Source organism: Leptonotus elevatus, chromosome 17 (assembly GCF_054856555.1).
Source record: "Leptonotus elevatus isolate MCC_2025b chromosome 17, RoL_Lele_1.0, whole genome shotgun sequence".
Lineage (NCBI taxonomy): Eukaryota > Metazoa > Chordata > Actinopteri > Syngnathiformes > Syngnathidae > Leptonotus > Leptonotus elevatus.
Window position 1 is genome coordinate 17,960,798 of NC_141255.1, and position 21,035 is coordinate 17,981,832.

The following is a 21,035-nucleotide window of genomic DNA, read 5'->3' on the forward strand; positions in this document are numbered from 1 at the left end:
GTATGAAAGAGAGTAGCAGTACATCCAATGCAGAAAATCAATTGAATGACATCATTGTGGGGACTAAGACCATGTCCACACAAATGACTTTAATGAATGGAGCTAGACAAGTTTGGACAAGGCCCTGCAACAAAGTTGTTTGCTTTATGAACTGTGATAGTCACAATGAACTGCCCTTTCAATATTGTGGTGTATTTCCTCTTTTCTGTCTCAATGTGCCTTTGCTATGGCGCCTTTTTTGGAAATGGCTTTCTCCAGCCGTCTGATTGGCTAAACTGACCTCCCCCTTGGGGTCCAAAATGGATCTACTTTGGGGAAGTCTATCCCACATTTTGCCATGAACTTCTTGGAATTGTAGGCCAAATAAGTTTGGCTATTTCACATTCACCAAGCTCTGCACTCTCTCAAAAGGTATGGCTCGTCTCTAACCTGAAAGCTGAAACTTTGCACCAAGTTAAGAATGTTTGGTTTGTTGACCCAAAGAGGATCGGTCCTCGACTGTTCTTCCGCCAACAGATGTTTCCCAGGTGTTGGGGTGTATGCTTTCTCCACCATCTTGCCCTAATCGCAGCCTTCCCAAAGTACTGGCAAGATTTGCAACAAACTTCCCTCATTCCTTGACAGTGGGCTAAAGGCATGCAAGCCAGTGAGGCCAGGTGTACCTAAACAAATTATGAGGATGGGAGCTAAATGAGACATGCAGCAGCACATCTTGTACACATTTGCATTGAAACTGTCCGAATCCAAACACACACCAAGAAGACACAAACAAAATTTGACTGCATTTCAGATCGTAACCCGAGAGTGGATACAAGCCTAAGGCGCAGAAAGAGCAAGTTTGAACAGCCATCCCCTGGTGCACAAGCACACCTTCTGCCACCACTCAACCCCCCCCCCCCCCCAGTTGAAGAAGAGGGAGGCCTGAAACAACAAACCACAAAGTATGAGAGTGGCTGGCAGATGAGAGTGGAAGGCAGGCAAGGCCATGAGTCATTGGCCAAACAAAGTGGAGCCGAGGGAGTTATATGGTGCCATGATCTTCGTATAAAGGGCGTAGTATCCAATTAAGTATTGTTCAGAATGTGGCTAGTTATAAATTGCATCATCAACAAGCGTGCTTGCAGAAAAGGAAAAGTAATGCTGATCATTAGAATGTTCATGGAAATTGGATGGGAACATTTTTCTGCCTCCAACTTGCTGCACTGAAAATAGTATTGCACTACAAAAACAAATTGGATTTAAAGTGGTTAGGAAATATTATTGTCATAAAAAAATTAGAAAAATATTGTTCTTCTGTCAATTGACAACTTTTTTTGTGTGTAAAAACTGCAACTGAATTAATTGAAGTTAGGATAGATTGTCGTAGTAGTGACTGCGTGAGTGCAACTGAGAGATTACCGTCAACATTATTTTTAGTTATTTTTTAACAAAAGCTGAAAATTCATTCAAATACAGTGGTTAAGATCTCTTTGGTTCATCTCAAGAGCATAACCACTTTGTTTGGATAACTTGAAATGATAAAAAACAACAACAACTTTTAACTGAGTTTCAACCATTTACAGCAGGAAAAAGCTGTGTGTTTTTTTAAACATTCTTCTGCAGTAAGTCAGCAAATAACACTGCAATAAAGTATTCCACCCCTACATTGAAATAGTCTTAAAGTTCACTGACACACCTCCAACTTCCATGGTGGTCTGAACAAAAAGCACTCACAAAACCAGCAACCTGGCAAGCAACACCAAGAAATACTCTCTGAATGTAGCAGCACACATTCAGGTGTTTTTATTTTGTTTACATATGTGCAAAACATTGCTTCATTGAAAGCACATTAGAAAAAAAACCTTGGACTAACTGAACTGGCAGGGCTGCAACATTCCCATACATGACAGATGTTAAGCACAAATAATGTCATCTGTTTATATACAATTTACAAAACATAAAATATTTATATAAAACGTTTTATATTCATCTATTTTATTTAATTGAAGCTGATTCCAAAAAGCACAAGCCTTCATATAGACGCTTCTACTTTTTTGTCCTCTTTTACATTCACGTGTTGCACATTTCAGGAGTCTTTCATTCCTAAAGTGTCGACTCAGCGAGGTAGAAGTATTATTTTTCCAATATTTGGTCATCTCTTCATGGAAAAACGGGAGCAAAGAGTCACTCAGCTAACAGCTCGTTCCGCTCTGAGTCCTGCTGCTGTCAAACGGCTGTTCGTAAACACTGTGGCTCTGCTCCGATTGCGAGTCCTTGCTGCGCTTGTCCTCCTCGCGGTCCGAGTCCGCGTCGGCAGCAGTGTAAGGGTTCTTGTGGAGGCTCGTTCCATGACACGTCACTGGAGGTGGGCTGTATCCCGAGCACAAGCCCTGCGGAGGCCTCCAGGGAGACTTCCCAAATGTGCCTGGATGAGAAAAATACAGTCAAATACAGGAAGGACACCTTGGGGAAGGTGTTGTTGTTCAGCTGCAGGCCTACCCATGAAGCTGTTGTAAGGAGGGGGACACTCATGAGGTCGGCCATAGTTGGCCTCTTCTGCCTCTTCCCTGGATGGGCGGCGGCCAGTCTGCTGGTGGGAGGGGCCAAGATGGAGGCTGGCGTTGGGGAGCTGCATCAGGATCGTAGAGGAGCAAAGGTCAAAGGGCTCTGAGAGTAGGTAGTCCCTTCTTTTGGACCTCGTCAGGCTTCCACTATAGGACTCAGTGCAAACTGGTCTTGGGTCAACAGAACACCCTGATGATAAGAAAATACATTTTACACACTGACAAATCAAACTTAATATATTTTGTGGTGTAGTTCTAAAATTGAAAAGCCCTGCTGACCTGTGTAGACCTCAGAAAGTTCAGTGGGGTACAAGTCTCGGCGAAGCAGTGTGCTTATTGGACCTTGGTAATGGCAGAGAAGAGGGTCAATGGATGCCGCTTCCATCTCGGCTTCACTTCCTGTATCCAGCTGACAAAGACCTGAACAGAAAACAGTGGTGTCAGAGGGACGTCTTCGGACTTCAGCCTGTTGTGATTAAAAGCAAAGGTACCATTCAAGTCTTTGGGCTGCAGGTAGAAGCCGCTAATGGATGATGCCATGTACTGATGGCTGCTACCGCTCTCAGACGGGATGTAGCCGTCTTGGCGGTCTGCAAGTGTGCCTTGAGAAGAGAGGTAGCTTGGAATGTCTGCTGGCAGGTTGGTCTCATCTGTGGCACAAGGAAATCCGTCTTGGTCACAGATGTACACTACTCACAAAATTTGACATACTCAAGCTTTCAGCTGAACACCAACCCATGAGTTTTACATTCATGGGGTCCGTACCCCTACATTTTTGTGCGTAGTGTATTTGATGGCTCATTCGCTTCCACAGAGATTCGGACGTCAAGTGACTATTTCTCTGAACATGCCCCCCTACGGCAGGAAAGTCACGGAGCAGCGTTAATGGACTAGAACGGCGAGGAGAGCTAAAGCTAGCGTTTATCCGTCAACTTTCCGCACAAGAGCATTATCAGTCACTTTGACAAAAAGGACATGATAGACATGTGCGAGGTGGACATGTTGGATTGCTGATGAAGTGTCAGGAGGGCTTTTTTTTTTTAACTCGGCGATGCTGCTAAGTAGAATTAACTCCTCTCTTGTCAGTGATTGCTTTCAAATCTGATCATACAAAGGCTTTACAAGTTTGTACAATCCGGATTTAATTCCCCTTTATGTGGGGTCAAAATACAATCAACGTTAGCAGTTTCACGCTAGTCTTGCAGTGTTTTTTTTAGGTATGTCAGCAATTTAGCAGCTGCTAATTGGGCCACGGCCGTCATAATTTATGCCTGTTGTGTTGAGTGTGTTGGACAATTGTTAAATTCAACTGTGTAATTTCTATTAAACCGTAACAGCACAAATGAACGAAAGAGATTATTTCCCCCACATATTGCGTGTGGTAACCGACTAGTTAGCATCTGCTGATTTAGCCACCATGTACAAAGTGCAACATTTGCTAACATTGATTCCTTTTTTGGTAACCTAGAGCATGCGCGATCCTTTTTTTTTTGCCTCTTCTCGTTGTGGCAGCTGGTCCACAACAGCCGTCAATCATTAGTTGGGTTTCCATCCACTCATTTTTATACGAACTTTTAAGAAATGCAAAAATAAAACTGAATGGAAACGCTAGAAATTCACAAAAGGGCCTAAAATTCGCAAAAAGCTAACAGGTTTTGCGAATAAACGCTGGCAAGACCGGATACACATTTGTAGTCCCAAAGCAATGTCGGACGATAAAGTGATGTATGTTTGGGGGGGGGGGGATGGGGGAACGAAACAGAAATCTTTTTGGAATTAATTAAAAAGCGAATATTAATGCGATTTGAGATGGATAACAGCAAAGAAACGCTACGATTTATCAAGAATTACAAAAGCAAACTCGTATGACGTAATCACACGGCGCAGTTGCTTCCTGATCTTCTTCTTTTAAATTACGGGTGGATCACATCTCTATGGTGTATACCGCCACCTACAGCGGCGGAGTGAGTCCCCTCTCAATATTCGCAAAAGAACAACAGACGGAAACGGGCAATAGTCGCACGTCCGTTTTTGCGCACTTTCAGTAAATCCTCTTAAAAAAATTGAAACAATTGGATGGAAACTTGACTACTGTTAAAGTGTGCCGTTTATTCAAAGTGACAGAGCGTTTTCTATACTGACAAAATGGCTTCGCTAACGCCCATTTTGAGACGCGTGATGTCAACGTCTGGATCGCTATTGATGGCTGCAGACGTCAAAGATTTATTTGGCAGTGAAAAAGTTAAAGAAAGGACTGCGACACTCACCTGTGTTGGTGACACTGCAGTCCTCATTGCGCCTTCGAGTGTGGTAGATGATCACCACCCAAACGAGCGAGGTGCCAACTACGCAGCACACCACAGCTATAATGACAATTCCCACTGTGGTCCAGCCGTCGTCATCCGAGGCCGCACCGCCAATGATCCCAACCCCGACCCCTCCTTGCACCCCAGAGTCGCAATTGGGGTTGGGTATGACAGACAGTCTGATGTTTCCCCTTTCGGTGCCCAGAGCGTTGGACATCTCGCAGGTGTACTTGCCGACATCCGCCTCAGCCACGTCCACGATGATGAGGAGCTGATTGGCGGCGGCGAAGAAATGGCGCTCGGTCACCACCAACGGGCTGTCATCTTTGGTCCAGTTGAGTCTGGGTGCGGGGCTGCCGCCAGCTATGCACTGGAGGACGGCGGTCTCACCCTTGGCCACCGTCCGATCCATTAGGGGCCGCAGGAAAGAGGGCGTTTCTATCAAAAGGTATGGAAAATAAATGTGACCATAGTGAACTATACCAAAACACGAAGACACATTTCTCTTTGTCTGTTCTCACCTAAGACCGTCAGTGTAGCATTGGCAGAAATGGCCCCAGCAACGTTCTGGGCGGTGCAGCTGTAAACACCGATGTCCTCCGTCTTGACGTCCACGATGAAGAAGACGTCGTCCTCTGGCATCACATGCATTCGGCGTTCGCGGGCGGCGGGGAAGTCGGTGCCTCCGTCCTTCTGCCAGGCAATTTGAGGCGACGGGTGACCCACCGCGGCACATTCCAGCCTGGCAGTTGCTCCGGCGCGGATACTCAGGTCCATTGGCATTTTGGTGAAGGAAGGAAGCACTGGAAACCAAAGTTGATATTCAATCCGATTATTGGTGTGCTTTGGATTGACAAGGCTTGGATTCCTGTTTTGGACTTCAGGCTAAGCATGATAACTTACTGTTAACAGTGAGCCTGGCCTTGGTGGAGTAAGAGGATCCAAAGTGGTTGGAGATGACACACTGGTATTTTCCCTCGCTGGAGAATTGCACATCATGCAGCTGCAGGGTGGTTGTATACTCCGTCACCTCAGTCTCGCCGCCGGAACCTCCCTGCACTCTCAGGTGGGCCTGGTTGGTGGTCTCGGCCTCGTTAAGCACCTCGTTGTCTTTCTTCCAGGCGAACGTCATAGGTGAGTCGCTGGAGCTTGCGGCCGAGCACACGTATGTCACGTTAGCTCCTTTCAGAGCCGACTGGCTCTCTGGCTGAATGGTGATCTGAGGCTTTGGGAAATCATCTGTGGGAGGAACAAGAAGGATTTCCTTTGCTGTATTAACACACAGGTTTTTCATCTGTTTTGTTTTAAGTATGAAGCTGGAGGCAGATGAGGCTCTCAGGGGGAGAAAAACGGTAACTGGCAAAGCGGAAAGGTTAGTATATTTCCATCAGGTTGCCTTCAAGGCACTCATTTGCTCATCCAGGAGTCAGGGGAAAACACTAAACAATCTGGGTCAGTTCCGAAATGGAAAAGGGGTTTGTATAAATGGGTGTTTTTAAGGCGTGGCGGCATGTGGGCAAAGTTGCTCTCCAGTGTAAATGCATCGCTCACCGCACACAAACTCCTCGGGGCTGACGGTGAAAACGCTCCTGCCCTTCAGCATCTGCGGGTGGGCGCAGCTGGCATTAATGCAGGGGAGGAAGGTTTGTTCCGCCACCCAGACTGGAAGCCACTTGAGCTGGCAGTCGCACAGCAAGCTGGAGGTGTTCAGACGCCTGCCGACCCGGGGTGGGGGGTAGTAGGGGGGTGGGGTGGGGGGAACCAGAAACATTTAATTTGTGCAGAATTAACGGCATTTCATTCCGTTTATTAAAAGAAAGAGGGTGGCGAAAACAAAACAAAAACTTACAACTCTTGTAGATTTTTCATCTGCGAGAAAGAATTTGCTTGGATGGACATGATGGCGTTATTGCTTAAGTCTCTGCGGAGAAAAACACGAGTGTTATATTGCAAACGCAAAGGTGTGCAAAAAGGGAAAAAAAACATTTGGGTGAAAAGAATGGTTGCAGTCCTAACAAGTGACTGCAGCATAAATTTTAATCGGGGTTTGGACAGCAATAAAACTGTAGGCAGCAACTTGCAGTGTTAATCAACTTTTGGCTGCTCTGGAAAAAAATAAAAAAAATAAAAAAAATAAAAAAAAACCTCCCTCGAATGCAATGTTCAATACAAAACGGCAATCTTGAAATGATACCAAAAGCAAACTCATTCTCTTGGTTCTGTATTAGGAAACAATGCAAGTGACTCACAGGTGCTGTAATGCCTCTAGACCAGAGAAGGACTTCTTGGTAACTGAGCGGATTTGGTTTCCTTGCAAAAATCTAGGCAACAAAAAAAAGAGATATCATTGTTTCTCCAAATTAAGATGAACAATCATGCTGAAGTAATTTGTAAACGTACATTTTCTTCAGTTTGTCCAATGCTGAGAAAGGCCCGTTCATGTCTTCGATGGTCCAGGAGATTTCATTGTTTTGGAGATCCCTTTTCACAAGAGACAAAATAAAAATAAAAAAACGACACATTGTTTAAAAAATCCAAACAAACTGAGTTGAGGAGGGTTAGTGGAGTGTTGAGGTCGGGGGTTGCACCACTTGAAGGTTTTTATTTTTATGGGCATATGCATATGGGGAGACCTCAACGAGGTAATGTAGTTCACATCCCCAAAACAAATCAGGCAGGATGTTTCCACCCAGGCAGAGGATTGATAGTGGCGGTTGGACGGAGGCGGGTGAGGGAGCAGCATACAGAATTGAAAAATTTGCCAGAATGTTCGCTTTGTTGGAGCACCAGTTCAAACGATTAGTCCTTACATTTTTGTGGTTATGTGAACATTTGAGTCCAGCGAATATTGTGTGAAAAAGTCTAACTCACAGCGTCTGCAGGCTGGCGAGGCCTCGAAATGCTCCGTCGGCGATGAAACTAATGCGGTTATTCCCGATGTGAAGCTCGTCTAGCAGGCTGAGTCCAACGAAGCTGGATTCCTCCAGTCGGGACAAGTGGTTGGAAGAGAGGTTGCTGTAGGGAAGACAAAAACAAAATAAGACACAAACATAAGAACTGTCCATCTAGCCAGTTAAAAATGACACTCTAAACAACATGCAATGTTAATGGAATAAATCCCATCATGAAGCGATTAGGGCATAATGCATTTCTGTTGTCAGGCAATTTGCTTTTATTGGCTTGTATTTTACGCAAGTGAGAGGACATCAAAGTTCACAACAGTTGATGTTTCTTGATGGGATGGTAGGCCGACAGCAAATCAGATAGCTGGGCAAGTTCCCGGCCGACTGGCGGCATGTTTACTTGCCCGTTTGTGATAACAGTGAGTGAAAAGAGAGGAAGGGAAAAAAAACGACAACAAGCACCTCGGTGTAAAAAACAAAAAAGCCGCAGAGACTGCTGCTATAAACAACACACACAACAAAGGCAATCCAATCCGCGAGTATTGCCTCATACTTGTAGTTTGGGAAACTGACTGACTGGCTTAGTAGAGGAGGAAAAAGTCCCTTAAAAAGTAGCCTGTTTATTTATTTATTTATTTTTGCTTTGTTTGAGAACAAGTGGCGAACATAAGAGACAATGCTTTGCTTGTGTGTACTTGTGCGTGCAAGCGGTTCTTGGCGTCAGGAGGAGCTACAGTGTGAGGAAAGGCAGGCGGGGGTGCCGGAGAGGAGGAGAGGCCAACACAGAAAAGTGTTGGGAGTGAATGGAAAGTGAGTAAGGGTGGGGGGTTATAAACGAGGGGCCGGGCCAGACTCACAGCTCGCTGAGTTTCTGGCAGAACTCCCAGGCGTCAGGTCGGATCCGGCTGATGGCGTTGTGGCTGAGGTGGAGCTGCTGCAGAGTCAGCAGGCCGTACAGCCAGCCCTTGCTCACCTCCGTCAGGTTGTTTGAGTCCAGCTGCCTACCAGACCACACACAAAACTCAAAACTCCAAGAACACAAGAAGCCAAATCCTTATGTTGAAGCGCTTACAGCACTTCCATGTTGCTGAGGCCCCAAAAGGCGCCGTCCATTAAGCGACTCAGTCCGTTTCTCTGCATCTTCAGAGAGCGAAGCGCGTGCAGACCTTGGAACGTCAACCCTTCCACTCTACGCACTCGATTCCTGCTTAGCTCACTGAAACGCATGCCAACAATTATTTCCATCGAGCTTTTCTTTTGTGAGAGTTTTGATCAATTTCTGGCTGAAAAAAAAAACAAAGCTCACAGGTGTTGCAAGTTGGGCAGCTGGAAAATTTTGGCTGGGATGGAGGAGAGACGGTTGCGATTCAGTCGCAGAAGCTGAAGACTGCTGGACAGGTTGCTGAAGCAGCCGGCCTCCAGTGAGGAGATGCGATTGTTGTTCAGGAATCTGAGTGGAGGAAATGTGACAGAAATGTTCACACACACACACACACACACACACACACACACACACACACACACACACACACACACACACACACACACACACACACACACACACACACACACACACACACACACACACACACACACACACACACACACACACACACACACACACACACAAGATGGGATTGCGCTTCATGTACTACATTGCTGCTTTTTCTTTCTTTCATCAACTTGATGCATGGGGGTTGATTGTATTGGAATGAAAAATGGGCTTCCAGGAGGTACGACTCACAGGTTCTTGAGAGGCAAAGCGGGGAAGGAGTTAGCCTTGAGCTCCACAATGTTGTTGTTGCTGAGGTCGAGCGTTTCCAGGGCGAGGAAAGGCCTGAGCTGCTCCGTGGTGATCTTGGAGAACCTGTTGTTTGCTCTGAAAATACAGACACCGCCGCTCCAATGAAGGACAGATATACTGTGTATTTGACTAGCCGTGCGCACCCGTCTCACATTGCCACATACACAAACAGCGGAGTTCCTCAATTAGCTGGTGCTTATTAACAAAAATGACCACCCAATGTGACACTTTGAGCAAATGACCCAATGTGATCAATGCTGTGGCACCAAACAGCCCTTGTGTTATTTTGTTTACAAGGTCATTACGAACAAGGTATTCCAAAAAGAAGAAAGCTGCCAATGACTTGGCTGATGAATCCCATTCCCTCAGTGAAAGCATGCCTTGGCAGAGGCCGGCAATTTCCTGAGCTGCACGCCTCCTAAATTGCAATGCAGGGACTGCTTGGTTCTAAACCGAGGCTGTACAGTGGCCTCTTTGTGCATGGCACTCTGGGGGGAGGCAGGATTTCCCTCCAATGCGCCAGACGACAGGCCTCGTTTTCAGTATTCATTGCGCCGCTTGCAACCCCTCTCCGTCCCCTCCCCCAGATGCACCTTACTGACCAGAGCGCTGCTATGTTTTTATGATCCTCTTTTTCCCCTCAAGCCAGAAATGTGAGGACAGTTTGATTATGTCGGTTTTATTTGGGACGCGGTGTCGATAATATTTAATGGTGGAAATATTTTAACCTACAGGACAAAATGCTCCGAGTGAGTTGGTAAAAGGGCTGAAGTGCGAAGAAGTTAACTTTCAGGTTGAGATATACGAGGAACATTCTGGTCATTCGACTCAAAACTCAACTGCTGTCAGAATTTCTTATCATAATGGCGGGAAACATTTGTGACAATGACTCGGCATGCAAATCAGTGATTACAACTTTTGTCTTATCTGATATTTTCCTTTCAATGGACTGGTCTTGCCTTTGGGTAACATTATGATCAAAACACCCCAAGGGGAGAATTTTCCCCAGGCAAACAAGGAGCCGTTGCTCTGGACTGCGGGGGCGACGGTGGAATCAAACCCACCAGAGCATGTTCTCTCCTCTCTGAGCCTGAATTGGAGCATGGAGCCCAACGAATACAAGCTGGTGGTTGGCAACACGTGGGGGAGGTGCAAGATGATTGAGAAAAAACGCATGACGAAAGATGCGCTGGAGATTTGAAATTGCACAGCACATGAATGGAGACCAGCCTAAAGAGTGGATCGTCTCCTCATCTCAAATGTCACACTTAAAAAAAAAAAAGGATCATATCACCAATCAAACTGCACAGGCAGCACCCTTTGTTGGGAGATTTACAAAGGGCTTTGCACACACCACAGCCCTTAAACAAAAGTGCCGCATGCACACCACCTGTATCTCACTTTTCATGTTCCCTTGACTGGCCGCTGAGAGAAGCAGGCTGAGAGAACCAGTCTTTCCAGTTTGTCTCTCGGGGTTATCTGCGTCCTTCAAACGACCCAGAAAATCAAAAAGGATGCAAACAATTTTGATGTGTCAAACAAGCACACTTTGAATCTGTTCAACCTACTTGCAATCATAGACACTTAAGTCAATTCAACAAGGTTATTTTACAAAAACAAAAAAAAACAAATTAGTTAACGAAATAAAACCCATAGATGATTGCAGTGGACATGACATATTTGCGTGTCTAAACCAATAAAAACACATAATTTGGATGATGACAACACTTCTGGTTCATTATTGGATCCTAACCAATCGCAAATGTTAGCTTGGTAAGTTTACAACACGTTACAGTCCCCCCAAAAAATGTCCGTGTTGTTCTCAGTCAAAATCAGTAAAAAAATAAAAAAATGTTTTAATTTGCCCAGCAGAAAAAATGCAGGGGTTGATAAAATGAAAACTAAATGAAACTACATTTTATGTAAAACTAACTATACTTATAGCGAAAATGCACTTCATTTTAGCCTTTGGTAATTAATGATTAATGATTTTAAATGTGATTTTAAGTAGATTTATTCAACTGGAATAAGGATGTTTGAAAGTGTGTCGCACAAAAGTAATGTCATCTAGCAGCAGCCAATAGAAACGCACCTTTAGATTGCATGCCTGACTCCAATGGCTGTTTGCCTGCTTTTTCATTTAATTCAGCTTAAATGCAACGCTAGGTAAGAAATGAGTTACTTTTTTCATTTTACCATGGTGTTTATTAAACATTGCGCACAAGTAATGCACTCAAAAAAAAAAACTAATACTACAACTAACTAAAACTAAGCATTTTTTAAATAAATAAAACTAATAAAAACCACCCTGGAAACTAATTAAAACTAACTAAATTTAAAAAAACAAAACTCAAAACGAAATAAAAACTAACTAAAATGAAAATTCCAGAACTATAATAACACAATCGAGAACTACAATTAATTGTACATGTTGCTGCAACTTTCAGTGCTGACAGCGCTTTCAGACTGAGGTTGCTTTTGCTAAAACGGTCTGTGTGTGTGTGTGTGTGTGTGTGTGTGCGCGTGTGTGCGTGCAGGCGCGCATGAGGCATATGTGTGGTGGTGGAGAAAATGTGTGCATGGTATTTCCTATTGGAAGGAGAAGTGAGTTGTGAGGAGTCATCTGACAACTCGTTCTCACTGCAGTGGCGCCTGTAATGAGAACCAGGGCTTGCCGTGGAAATGTTTCTCTCAGTAGATGATCAGCTTTTGCGAGTCTGAAAAGACAAATGCTCAAGAGGCTCGTGAACGAGTTTTATCCAATGAGGAGGAGTCTCATACTAAACTGCTTTCCTTTTTCCATGCTGAGAGGAACCAACCCTTCTGAACTTCTAATCAGACCTGGGATCTACAGGTCATTTGTTGCAACACGGTCTTGGTGATTTAGTGGCGGAGAGAGGTAGACCCCACCATAAATTCCTGGGAAATTGTTCAATTCATTAAGACGATCACGACTCAATTACTACCAGCTGCCGGGTTATTGCCGTTTGTTTTTACTCGACGTTGCGAGGTCAAGGATGTCGGTGAGAGCTGCCGCTATGTCTGACTGGCTGTTTGAATAGGTGCTATTTGATACCCACAGGTCTTTTTTCCCTCCCAGCTCAGAGAAATTGAAGGAGGGAGAGAAATTCAGGAAAAAAAATTCCACTGGAGAGAGAGGAGGGGGGAAAAAGTGCAATTTGAAGAAGAGGATGTCACGCAACACAGGCGGTGAGAACGGCAGCGATAATTTTTTTTTCTCCCTTTGTGGCCACTCTTGCATTTCATTTAGCTTTTCAACACATTTGAAAATAATTACTGTATGTTCCTGCCCCCGCCAGATGCTAACAGTTTGGATTGACAATGCAGGCTTCATTTGCAGGCACAACAAGCAAATTTCAAGGTCTAGACACATAGGGCACATAACACACTTTGGTAGACACGTAGGGCACATAACACACTCTGGGGGGGGGGGGGGGGGGCTCAGGATGGAGACACTGTCTTCGCCCTACAATTTTAATGCATCCCACAACTGGGGGGAGCGGGTGTGTCGGGGTGGGGTGACATCGGTTGGGGCAGACCGCAGTATTAAGCAGTGCTGCGGTCCCCCATCCGTGTCCCTGCCGCGCCACCACGCTCTATTATTTTTTTAATGCACCACATACACTCAATGACATGTCTGTAAGGCAGGTGGATTGGAGCGGGGGGGGGATATAATTTCCCTCTGCTCCATCTCACCTGCTCCTAATTTTAATGCACCACACACACTTGTATATACACTGGGTGGGGTCACATTCACGGTGTAGGGGTAGAGTTCGCCAGTCGGCGAGCTGGCGAACTCAGTAACAGGGTTAGCTTTCACTAAGGACGCTGGCGTGACGACCAGGGCCTTTCCCCGCTGGGCCTGGGGTTCGGGGCTGCCGCCCGTACCCCGGTGCTTTCATCTCCCCTTCTGCCCCCAGCGTTCCGTCCCACCACGCGGCTGGAGGTGGGGTGGGCGCGGGTGCCCTCACCGCTCCGCTGTCCAGCCCCTCTACGGCACCCGGGGTTTAGGGGTCAGGGTCTGGGGGTCTGGCGGTTGGTGGGGGTGCTGCTGGGGGGGGGGGGGTATGTGGAGGTTTGGGGGCGGCTGGGACTGGGTTGTGGTGGGTGGCAGGGGTGGATGGGGGGCGGGGGGTGGGGGTCATATGGGGAGCGGGGGCTGTGGGCCGGTGGGGTGCCTGGCGGGCCTGCCGTGCCCCGTCCTGCTGCGTTGGGTTGGGGGCACGGGCCGTATTGGGGTGGGGGGCGCTCCTGGGTTTGCTCTCTGGCCGGTGGCCCCTGCGGGGCCCGGGGGATGTCCCTTGGCGCTGCCGTGGCCTGGGGGGTTGTGCTTGCTCTGTCCTGGTCGACGGCTCCCCTCTTTGGTGGAGGTTTTCATGCATGCCAGATCCATCACACCAGCATCTATCGAAATTCAAACTCAATCTGCTTCTTCCTCTGGTCGTTGAATCGGTGGTAGCTGATGTCTGTGGATCTCACTGTGCTTCATCTATCCTTCCTTCCTTTCCTCAGTCTCTCCTTTGGTCTCTTGAGGTCTCCCTAATTTGTTGGAATTTAGAAATTTCTGGGGTTGGCGAAAGACTGGTTGGTAATCCGGTGGGTAGTAGGTAATGTCTGGTTGTTGCTGGATTTCACTTTCCTTTCTTTTCTTTGATCCTTCCTCGGGTCTCCTGACAACCTCACGACTCTAGCTGGATTCTGAAGTATTCGGTTTAGGTGAACGGTATGGGATTTTTAATAGGTTGTAGGTGAACTAATGAGTACACAATCACACGCACGCACACATACACACGCACATACACACGCACATGCACATTGTCACGCACATACAAAATATATATATTTTTAAATATATATATTTTTTTAAGAGCAATGATGATGACATGTTGAATCGGTAAAATTACCGAATGAACAATACTGAGCTCTCAAGAAAAAAAACCTGAAAAAAAAGAAGCAACTTTCAAGGTCAACAGTGTTGTTTTTAAACACACATGCCAGACAAACAAAAGCTTCATCCACCCATTATCTATAACACTTCAACTCACCAATTTGATGGGCTGCATATAGACAAATAATTATTCACACTGATAAATGAGTTTTTGTTGTTGTTGTTGATATGGAATGAACCCAGAGCAGTGATTGGAGCCATGAAGCCCAGAACTGTGAGTCAGATGTGAGCCCAGCGTGCTGAAACAAGACTCTTTTTATTTTAATTCAACCCTTTTCCTTCAGAAAGTCTAGCTGGATTCTAATGTACCTTCATTTGCTCGATTGCAGTTAATCTTCAAATCAGTCAGAGATCCGCCCAACAATTCAAATGGTGTAGTTCAATCAAGATCTTTCCACCTTGGCTGGGCTATTCACTCTTGCCCCATTTTAATGGAATGTCATTGTTTGAAACTTATGCGGCCAGCATAAAATTTCTTCCTAAAAGAAGCCTGAAATGCAACCTCTCCTGTCCATCTTTTGTATTGGATGAAAGCGTACAGCTGGAGGTGACATTTGGGCAATAAACATGAAAAGAAACGCCCCATGCACGGCGGCCGCATGTCTTTGTGTCAGGGCTTGATGAAGCAAACTCCTTTTTCATCAAACCAGGAGACGGATACGTTCTTCCCCTAAATAACTTTGCGCCGGTTGCTTCGCTGAGATGTGCCAAAGAAAGCAAGGAGGATTGTTGAGGTTTCACACAAGAAGAAGAAAGCACGTACTGCTATCACTTGGTGATATTAGAGAGTGGAAAAAAATCCAAAGGCTTCACTGGGACACTAAAACGAGCGCACTTAACTGCTGCATATTTGGATGCTCATCACATCTTTCTTCGCAGGTTAAAAATACATCAGCAGCGGGAACCACGAAACAAAACATTTCCATTGGCATTTGCTTTTGATCATGTGACCTGTCTGGGGCCAGCTGCCATGTCTGCGACTGCCCAGTCTGGGAACTGACTCAGCCAAAAAGCTTCATGCCCTCCCCAAGGGGAAGGCAAGCAGCAGTGACAAGTGACAACAAGTGCCCAGTAAGTACGCCCCACACCCACACTTTTACTTACAGAACCAGTGTGGTGATGTTGGACGAGTACGGCCCCACATCAGGTACAGAGTCCAGTTCATTGTGGTTCAGCTTTCTGGTGAAAGGGAAAAGGAGACAGTTAAAAATACAGCAGCAAAGACGGTGACACAAGTTTAGTGTTACGCTCCGAGCACAAACCAAACCACCACACTTACATTTCATTCAGATGTTGCATTTTGGAAAACAAAGTGCCGTCAAGCACCTGCAATTTGTTATGGCTCAGGTCCCTACAAGGGGGAAAGAGAAGAAAAATAAGGGAAAGTATATGCCATGGGCACTACACAAATGTAATTACACTGAGCATTAACAGTGCAAACACAGAAGGTATCGGCATGAAAAAACTTGCACATAACATCTTATTGGGCAAATGTTTATGCAATTCAGCAACACTGTAAAAAAATAAAATAAAATGGGCCGCTCACATGAGACTCTTTGAAACTTCACCATGATGCACTAAGTTCTTTGCATACACTAATGCATGTTGAATCAAGTGAAGCAACAATTTTGTAAATTGTCCATAACTTATAACTTACTATAACTGATTTACTCCACTAAAGGCCATATCATATTCTATAGTATAACAAATGTAACTTTCAGCCACTATATGTGCGGCGCATTAATATGGCTACAAGATTTGGCTCTTACTTTTAAACTTAACATTAAGTCAAGTTAACGTATTCAAATTTGGTTGAACAACTCACCTCAGAGTTATTCGCCTTTCAACATGCGTTAACAGTTGAAAACGTATGAAAATGTATTACGCACTTGAATTTTTTTTACACTGTATATAATGAAAAATGCAAAATGTGTTCAGGACTTTCCACATAGAGACAGTTGGTTCCTTTTTTTGAGTAATACAAGGCAACCAATCAAATTGTTTTGGTGTTAACTTTATATTGCTTAAAAAAAAAGCCCATATTGTTGGGATAATAAAACAGATACCTTGCCAAGACATGCAAGCAGATAATTTCTTCAAGTTTTTTAAGAAACGACTCCCAACTGCCTAACAAACCTCTCAGCTTTTTCACGTTTCAGCCCACGAGGTAGTAAAAAGGCTTAAAGTTGCTCATGTTTTTCAAGAGAGAAGGCACACGGCAAACAGTTCGCCTCATCCCCAGGCCGTGCTGAGTCTGACACATCTGGCCAGAGGCAACAAATCCATCCGTTACTCAAGGCCAACTTCAGAGATCAAGTTGAAACGTAGCAAATCTAGGCTGAAGTGGAAGTTTTATTTACTGGACGGGACTACTTGTACTCGCCTCATGTTTCGAGTCGATGGATAGGTGAAGGTGTTACAGCGTCAGGAACATCTCGAAAAAGCTGTGCAGCAAACTGTCAGGAAAGCAAGTCAGGCCACCTGGTTGCCATTTTTAGCCTTCAATTGCATTCCATGAGATCTTGATTTTGGCAGAGGCCTCTTTTGGAGCCCAAATTGGTCCCAGCCTAACTTGAGCTCTACTTGGCCGCGAGTCCTGCTTATTTCTTTTTGTGGCCTTGTTTTGAAAAGGCGCCTGAAAACCGGCACAAGGAGTCTGCCAAGCGGGGCCTCGTGCGCTATAAAGCGTTATTGACGCGGCTGCGCATCATCAACGGCACGCTGTGGTGCCAGACCCCCTTTTTTCTTTACACCTCCTCCCCCCGTGCTGCCTCTCTTATCTGGAACCCATCAAGTTACGTTGAAGGAGGGGAGGAACCGGGTCATGGATTCACAATGTCGGGAAAAGCTGCACTTTCATAGGTTTGTAACACCTCAGTTGAAATTTCAGCTGGCCTGTTTTTTGCTGTTAATTCAAACCACTCCTTTAGCCTTTCAAAGACTGGGGCTGTGCATTGTTGTTGTTGTTTTAGTTCCAGTATATGTGGGAAAGGTGTCCTATCACGAGGCCTAGATAAACCCCGAGTAGCTCCGACACTTCCACTTCCTTCACAACGTAGCACGCAGGAGTACGGTGAGATAACACTGCATGTGATGCAGGCCCGTGCGAGAACGTATGACTCGACGCTCTTATCAGGAGCTGAAAAGTGAATGGAATAACAACTCAGTTGAAAGGGCTAACATGAATGTCTGTGTACGGAGACAGCAGCAAATCGAAGAGACTGCAGGACAGAACTTTAAACGATTGGGTCACTCAACTTGTAAAGAATTCTCATTTGTGCTTCTGCATAGCCGCAATTATGATGCCTTTTAAAAGCGAATTCAATCTCATTCAGCAAGGATTGAAAAGCAAATTGGCGTGCACTACCTGGCTCTCATTAGCAGGGGTGCTGTTGAGCTAACTAATATAAAACTATTAAATTATAGTGAAAAATGAATTCTGATCCTTACTTCTCATCATTTATAAAGGTATTTTATCCTCATTAAAAATATTGTATAGCAAAGAAAACATTTTTGTTTTGCTATATGATGATTACAAACGTGGGATTAAAACACCACCAGTCAAACATAAACAACAAAATTTAGTTTAGGAAATTATGAGAGCACAAGTCTGGAAGGATGACGGTGCAGTTTTCAAGTCTATAAAGTGTATCTTGACATATGTTGTAATGCATCCTCCTATGTTTCCATGGTTTCTTCTTCCTCCTCTTGCCTCCATTCCTTTTCTCCTCCCCCCCCCTTTTTTTTTATTGCAAATTAATCTTACATGCCCCTCCTTAATCAGTACCATGGCTCTGCATGGTGTTGCTAATTCAGCAGAAAGAATGGGGTGCTGGAAAACAAAGGGCCCCACCAGTTTAGGGGTTTAAAATGTGCCGGAGAGCCACTCATAAATTAGCATGCCAGAGTGAAAATAATCCCCCCATGTACAACTTTTCTCTCCCTACCCCTACTTATTTTTTGGGGTTTAATTTTCTTTGGACGGCCAGTCTTGATTACGAGGCAGCCTCGGTTTATTTTCTCTGGCAAACGTAAAAGTTTCCAGAGCAGCGACTTCGCAACCTGAAGAATTCAAATAGGAGCTTTTTGGAAAAGGCCTCGAATCAAACATAACCAAATGTGGGCTAATAAAAATGATCTGGCTTTACGCAGATCAATGAAATAACGTCCAGTAAGATGAATTATCTGTAAAGTAGAGCAACATGCATGGAGCTTGCCAGTAAAGTTATGTTTGCTATCTTGGCTGCCTTCAAGTGGACAAATGAGAAACAGATCGCACATTTGGGGGGTGAGGTGGGGGCGGGGGGACACTCCATCTCATGATTTATGTTGTGATACTGACACTTGACAACTCAACTGAAGTTTTAACAAAGTTTTATCCCAAGTGTGTTTATAATGTTAATAACACTGCTTCGACACTATTTTCACAGTACCTCCTTCCTTATAACCATAACAGTAACAAGCCAACAGGCACTACTGAGGGCATTAGTTCACAGTTATTTCCCCTACACAAAGGCACATTAATGTGTGTAAAAAAACAAAACAAAAAAAACACTTCTCTGGCCCCCAGGAGCCTCACTTACTGCTGTGGGGGACATACAAAAATAACCCCCCCGTTAAACATATACATAGATTAATGACAGCTTTCAAGAGATGCGCATAGAGTACAAGTTTAGCCAGAGTGACATAGAGGCAAATTCGCCAGTCTTTGCTCCTCATGCGGTTTACAAGCCATCCACTTTTCACTGGAAGAGGAATGTGGATCATCTCAGTGCCAAACTCGCCCTCCAAAGCTGTTTGATGTCAAACTCGCAGTAAAAAAATTACATAAATGAAAACAGAAGAAGTTTCAATCAAAGAAAAGGAGGAAAATAAATCAACTTACAGTTGAATTGTCCATTCCGGGAGAGACTTTGGCATTTGTCCCCTTTTCAGTCGACTGCAGTCCACCAGATCCCCAAAACAAGCGCACGGAGCAGGACACGTCCTTATGTGCGCCCCAAGCCCGTAAAACAGCAAGAAAAACACCACGGAACCCGCAAAAGTGCAAAAATGCATTTTATCTATCCCCGTCCGACACAAAACACACTCAACAAGTTCCCCCCCCCCCCCCCTTTTTTTTCCCACGACAAATCCCAAAAATAGTGCGAAAAATCCTCAAATGTGACCAGGCTGGCAGGCACAAGTAGATCCTTTTAAATCCTCTTCCGTGTTGTTGTGCCGGTAATAATGGCGAGGAGTGAAAGAAAAGCGGTCATCTCGCACTTGCCCATTCCTTCGATCAAACGTTTCTTTCGTGAGTGCTCCTCTTGGCTTGCAGTTGCAAAGTGAGGATCCCGACAGAGGCGCATGAACGCTCAGGAGAGGTAAGTGGGGGCGGAGCCAAGGGCCGTGGGTGCTTTTGGGTAATGTAGTGCAAAAAGTGACATTTGTATTTAGTGGACAAAATCTTAGGATCGTATTATTTAGCTATACACTTGATTGGATATTGAACTAAATTAATAATCATAATGATGGATTGATAGATTTCGTCATGAATGTTCTTTGTGTCTGTGTTGAAAGTCTTTGAATCAAATATATCATTATACTAATTCATTTTCAACTGTAAATTCATTTGACTTGATCTCTGATACATCATTAATATACTTTTTTCCTTTATCACGTTATGAATGTATCTCATGCATGTTCAACATAAAAGATGCTTAAAAGCAGATGATTTGGGCGACGGCCATGAATATAAAATATTACTTGGTTGTTATGGTCATTAATAGACTGATATATTTCGCCCAAGCCCCAATTATTAACCTTATTATAAAGGTAAAGTCCAATAACAGGAGCCTTAATTGATATGCAGTGCTTGAAATGAGACATTTACAATTTTAAACGGTGTGTGTGCTCTGTTTAATTTCCACTTTAAAGGCCCCTTCATCAGATATTCATTGCGCTGGTGGATGCGAAGTTATCCCCTCTTTTTTTATGTCACAAAGCATCTGATGGGTGATAAGTTAGTCTTTTGTGGTGGAGGAAGTCTTGTGAGTGCTTTATTGCCTTGCTAACATCTGCTTCGACGTGTGAGAAACTCATTTTTATGAAAACAAAAATGTGGGTTCAAATGGGAAGTAAAGTCGTGTCCACACCTTGCAGCATTTCTCTCACGCTCCACTTGCTTGTCATCTATCAATACATTGGATTGTGCTACTTTCAACAATCTATCCACTGCACTCAGTCATTTTCCACACTTGTTTATTCATTGACATACATTTGTGAGAGGAACACTTTTCAGATAATTACATTTATTTTACATTAACAATTCAGTTTGACATTTGTGCAAAGTTATGAGTGGTATAACTCGTTAAGCATGTCAGTGAGCTCACCTCTCTGCTGGGAGAAAACAAACTGACAAGATCATCCCAGCACAAATTCGGAGGCATGCTGGAGTATTTTTTCTTGTTTGTCGTGATTGATTAGATCTCTGTGGACTCTTGCAGGATTTTGGAGAGCATCCACATG

At 44.6% G+C, this 21,035-nt stretch overlaps 1 protein-coding gene across 1 annotated transcript; it reads right to left on the reverse strand.

Annotated features, from left to right (window-relative positions):
- Positions 1-1,767: 1,767 nt before the first annotated feature.
- lrig3 (leucine-rich repeats and immunoglobulin-like domains 3) lies at positions 1,768-19,865 on the reverse strand. The gene is made up of 19 exons (XM_086060162.1): positions 19,411-19,865; positions 15,805-15,876; positions 15,630-15,704; positions 9,497-9,631; positions 9,059-9,202; positions 8,825-8,968; positions 8,610-8,753; positions 7,721-7,864; positions 7,250-7,330; positions 7,099-7,170; positions 6,699-6,770; positions 6,401-6,564; positions 5,753-6,088; positions 5,371-5,652; positions 4,811-5,287; positions 3,035-3,193; positions 2,823-2,963; positions 2,479-2,733; positions 1,768-2,404 (listed from the first exon to the last, which is right to left on the reverse strand). Exons 1-19 carry the CDS (start codon positions 19,581-19,583, stop codon positions 2,172-2,174), a joined length of 3,303 nt encoding a protein of 1,100 aa, XP_085916288.1. The 5' UTR covers positions 19,584-19,865; the 3' UTR covers positions 1,768-2,171.
- Between the last annotated feature and the right edge of the window lie 1,170 nt (positions 19,866-21,035).

Excerpts from the sequence above, each read along its gene's own strand:
- lrig3 (XM_086060162.1), bottom strand. The coding sequence starts at position 19,583 with ATGCATTTTTGCACTTTTGCGGGTTCCGTGGTGTTTTTCTTGCTGTTT. Across the intron at positions 6,089-6,400 it reads CCCCGAGGAGTTTGTGTGCG|ATGATTTCCCAAAGCCTCAG; the intron begins GTGAGCGATGCA and ends TTCCTCCCACAG. Across the intron at positions 2,405-2,478 it reads TCCTTACAACAGCTTCATGG|GCACATTTGGGAAGTCTCCC; the intron begins GTAGGCCTGCAG and ends TTTCTCATCCAG.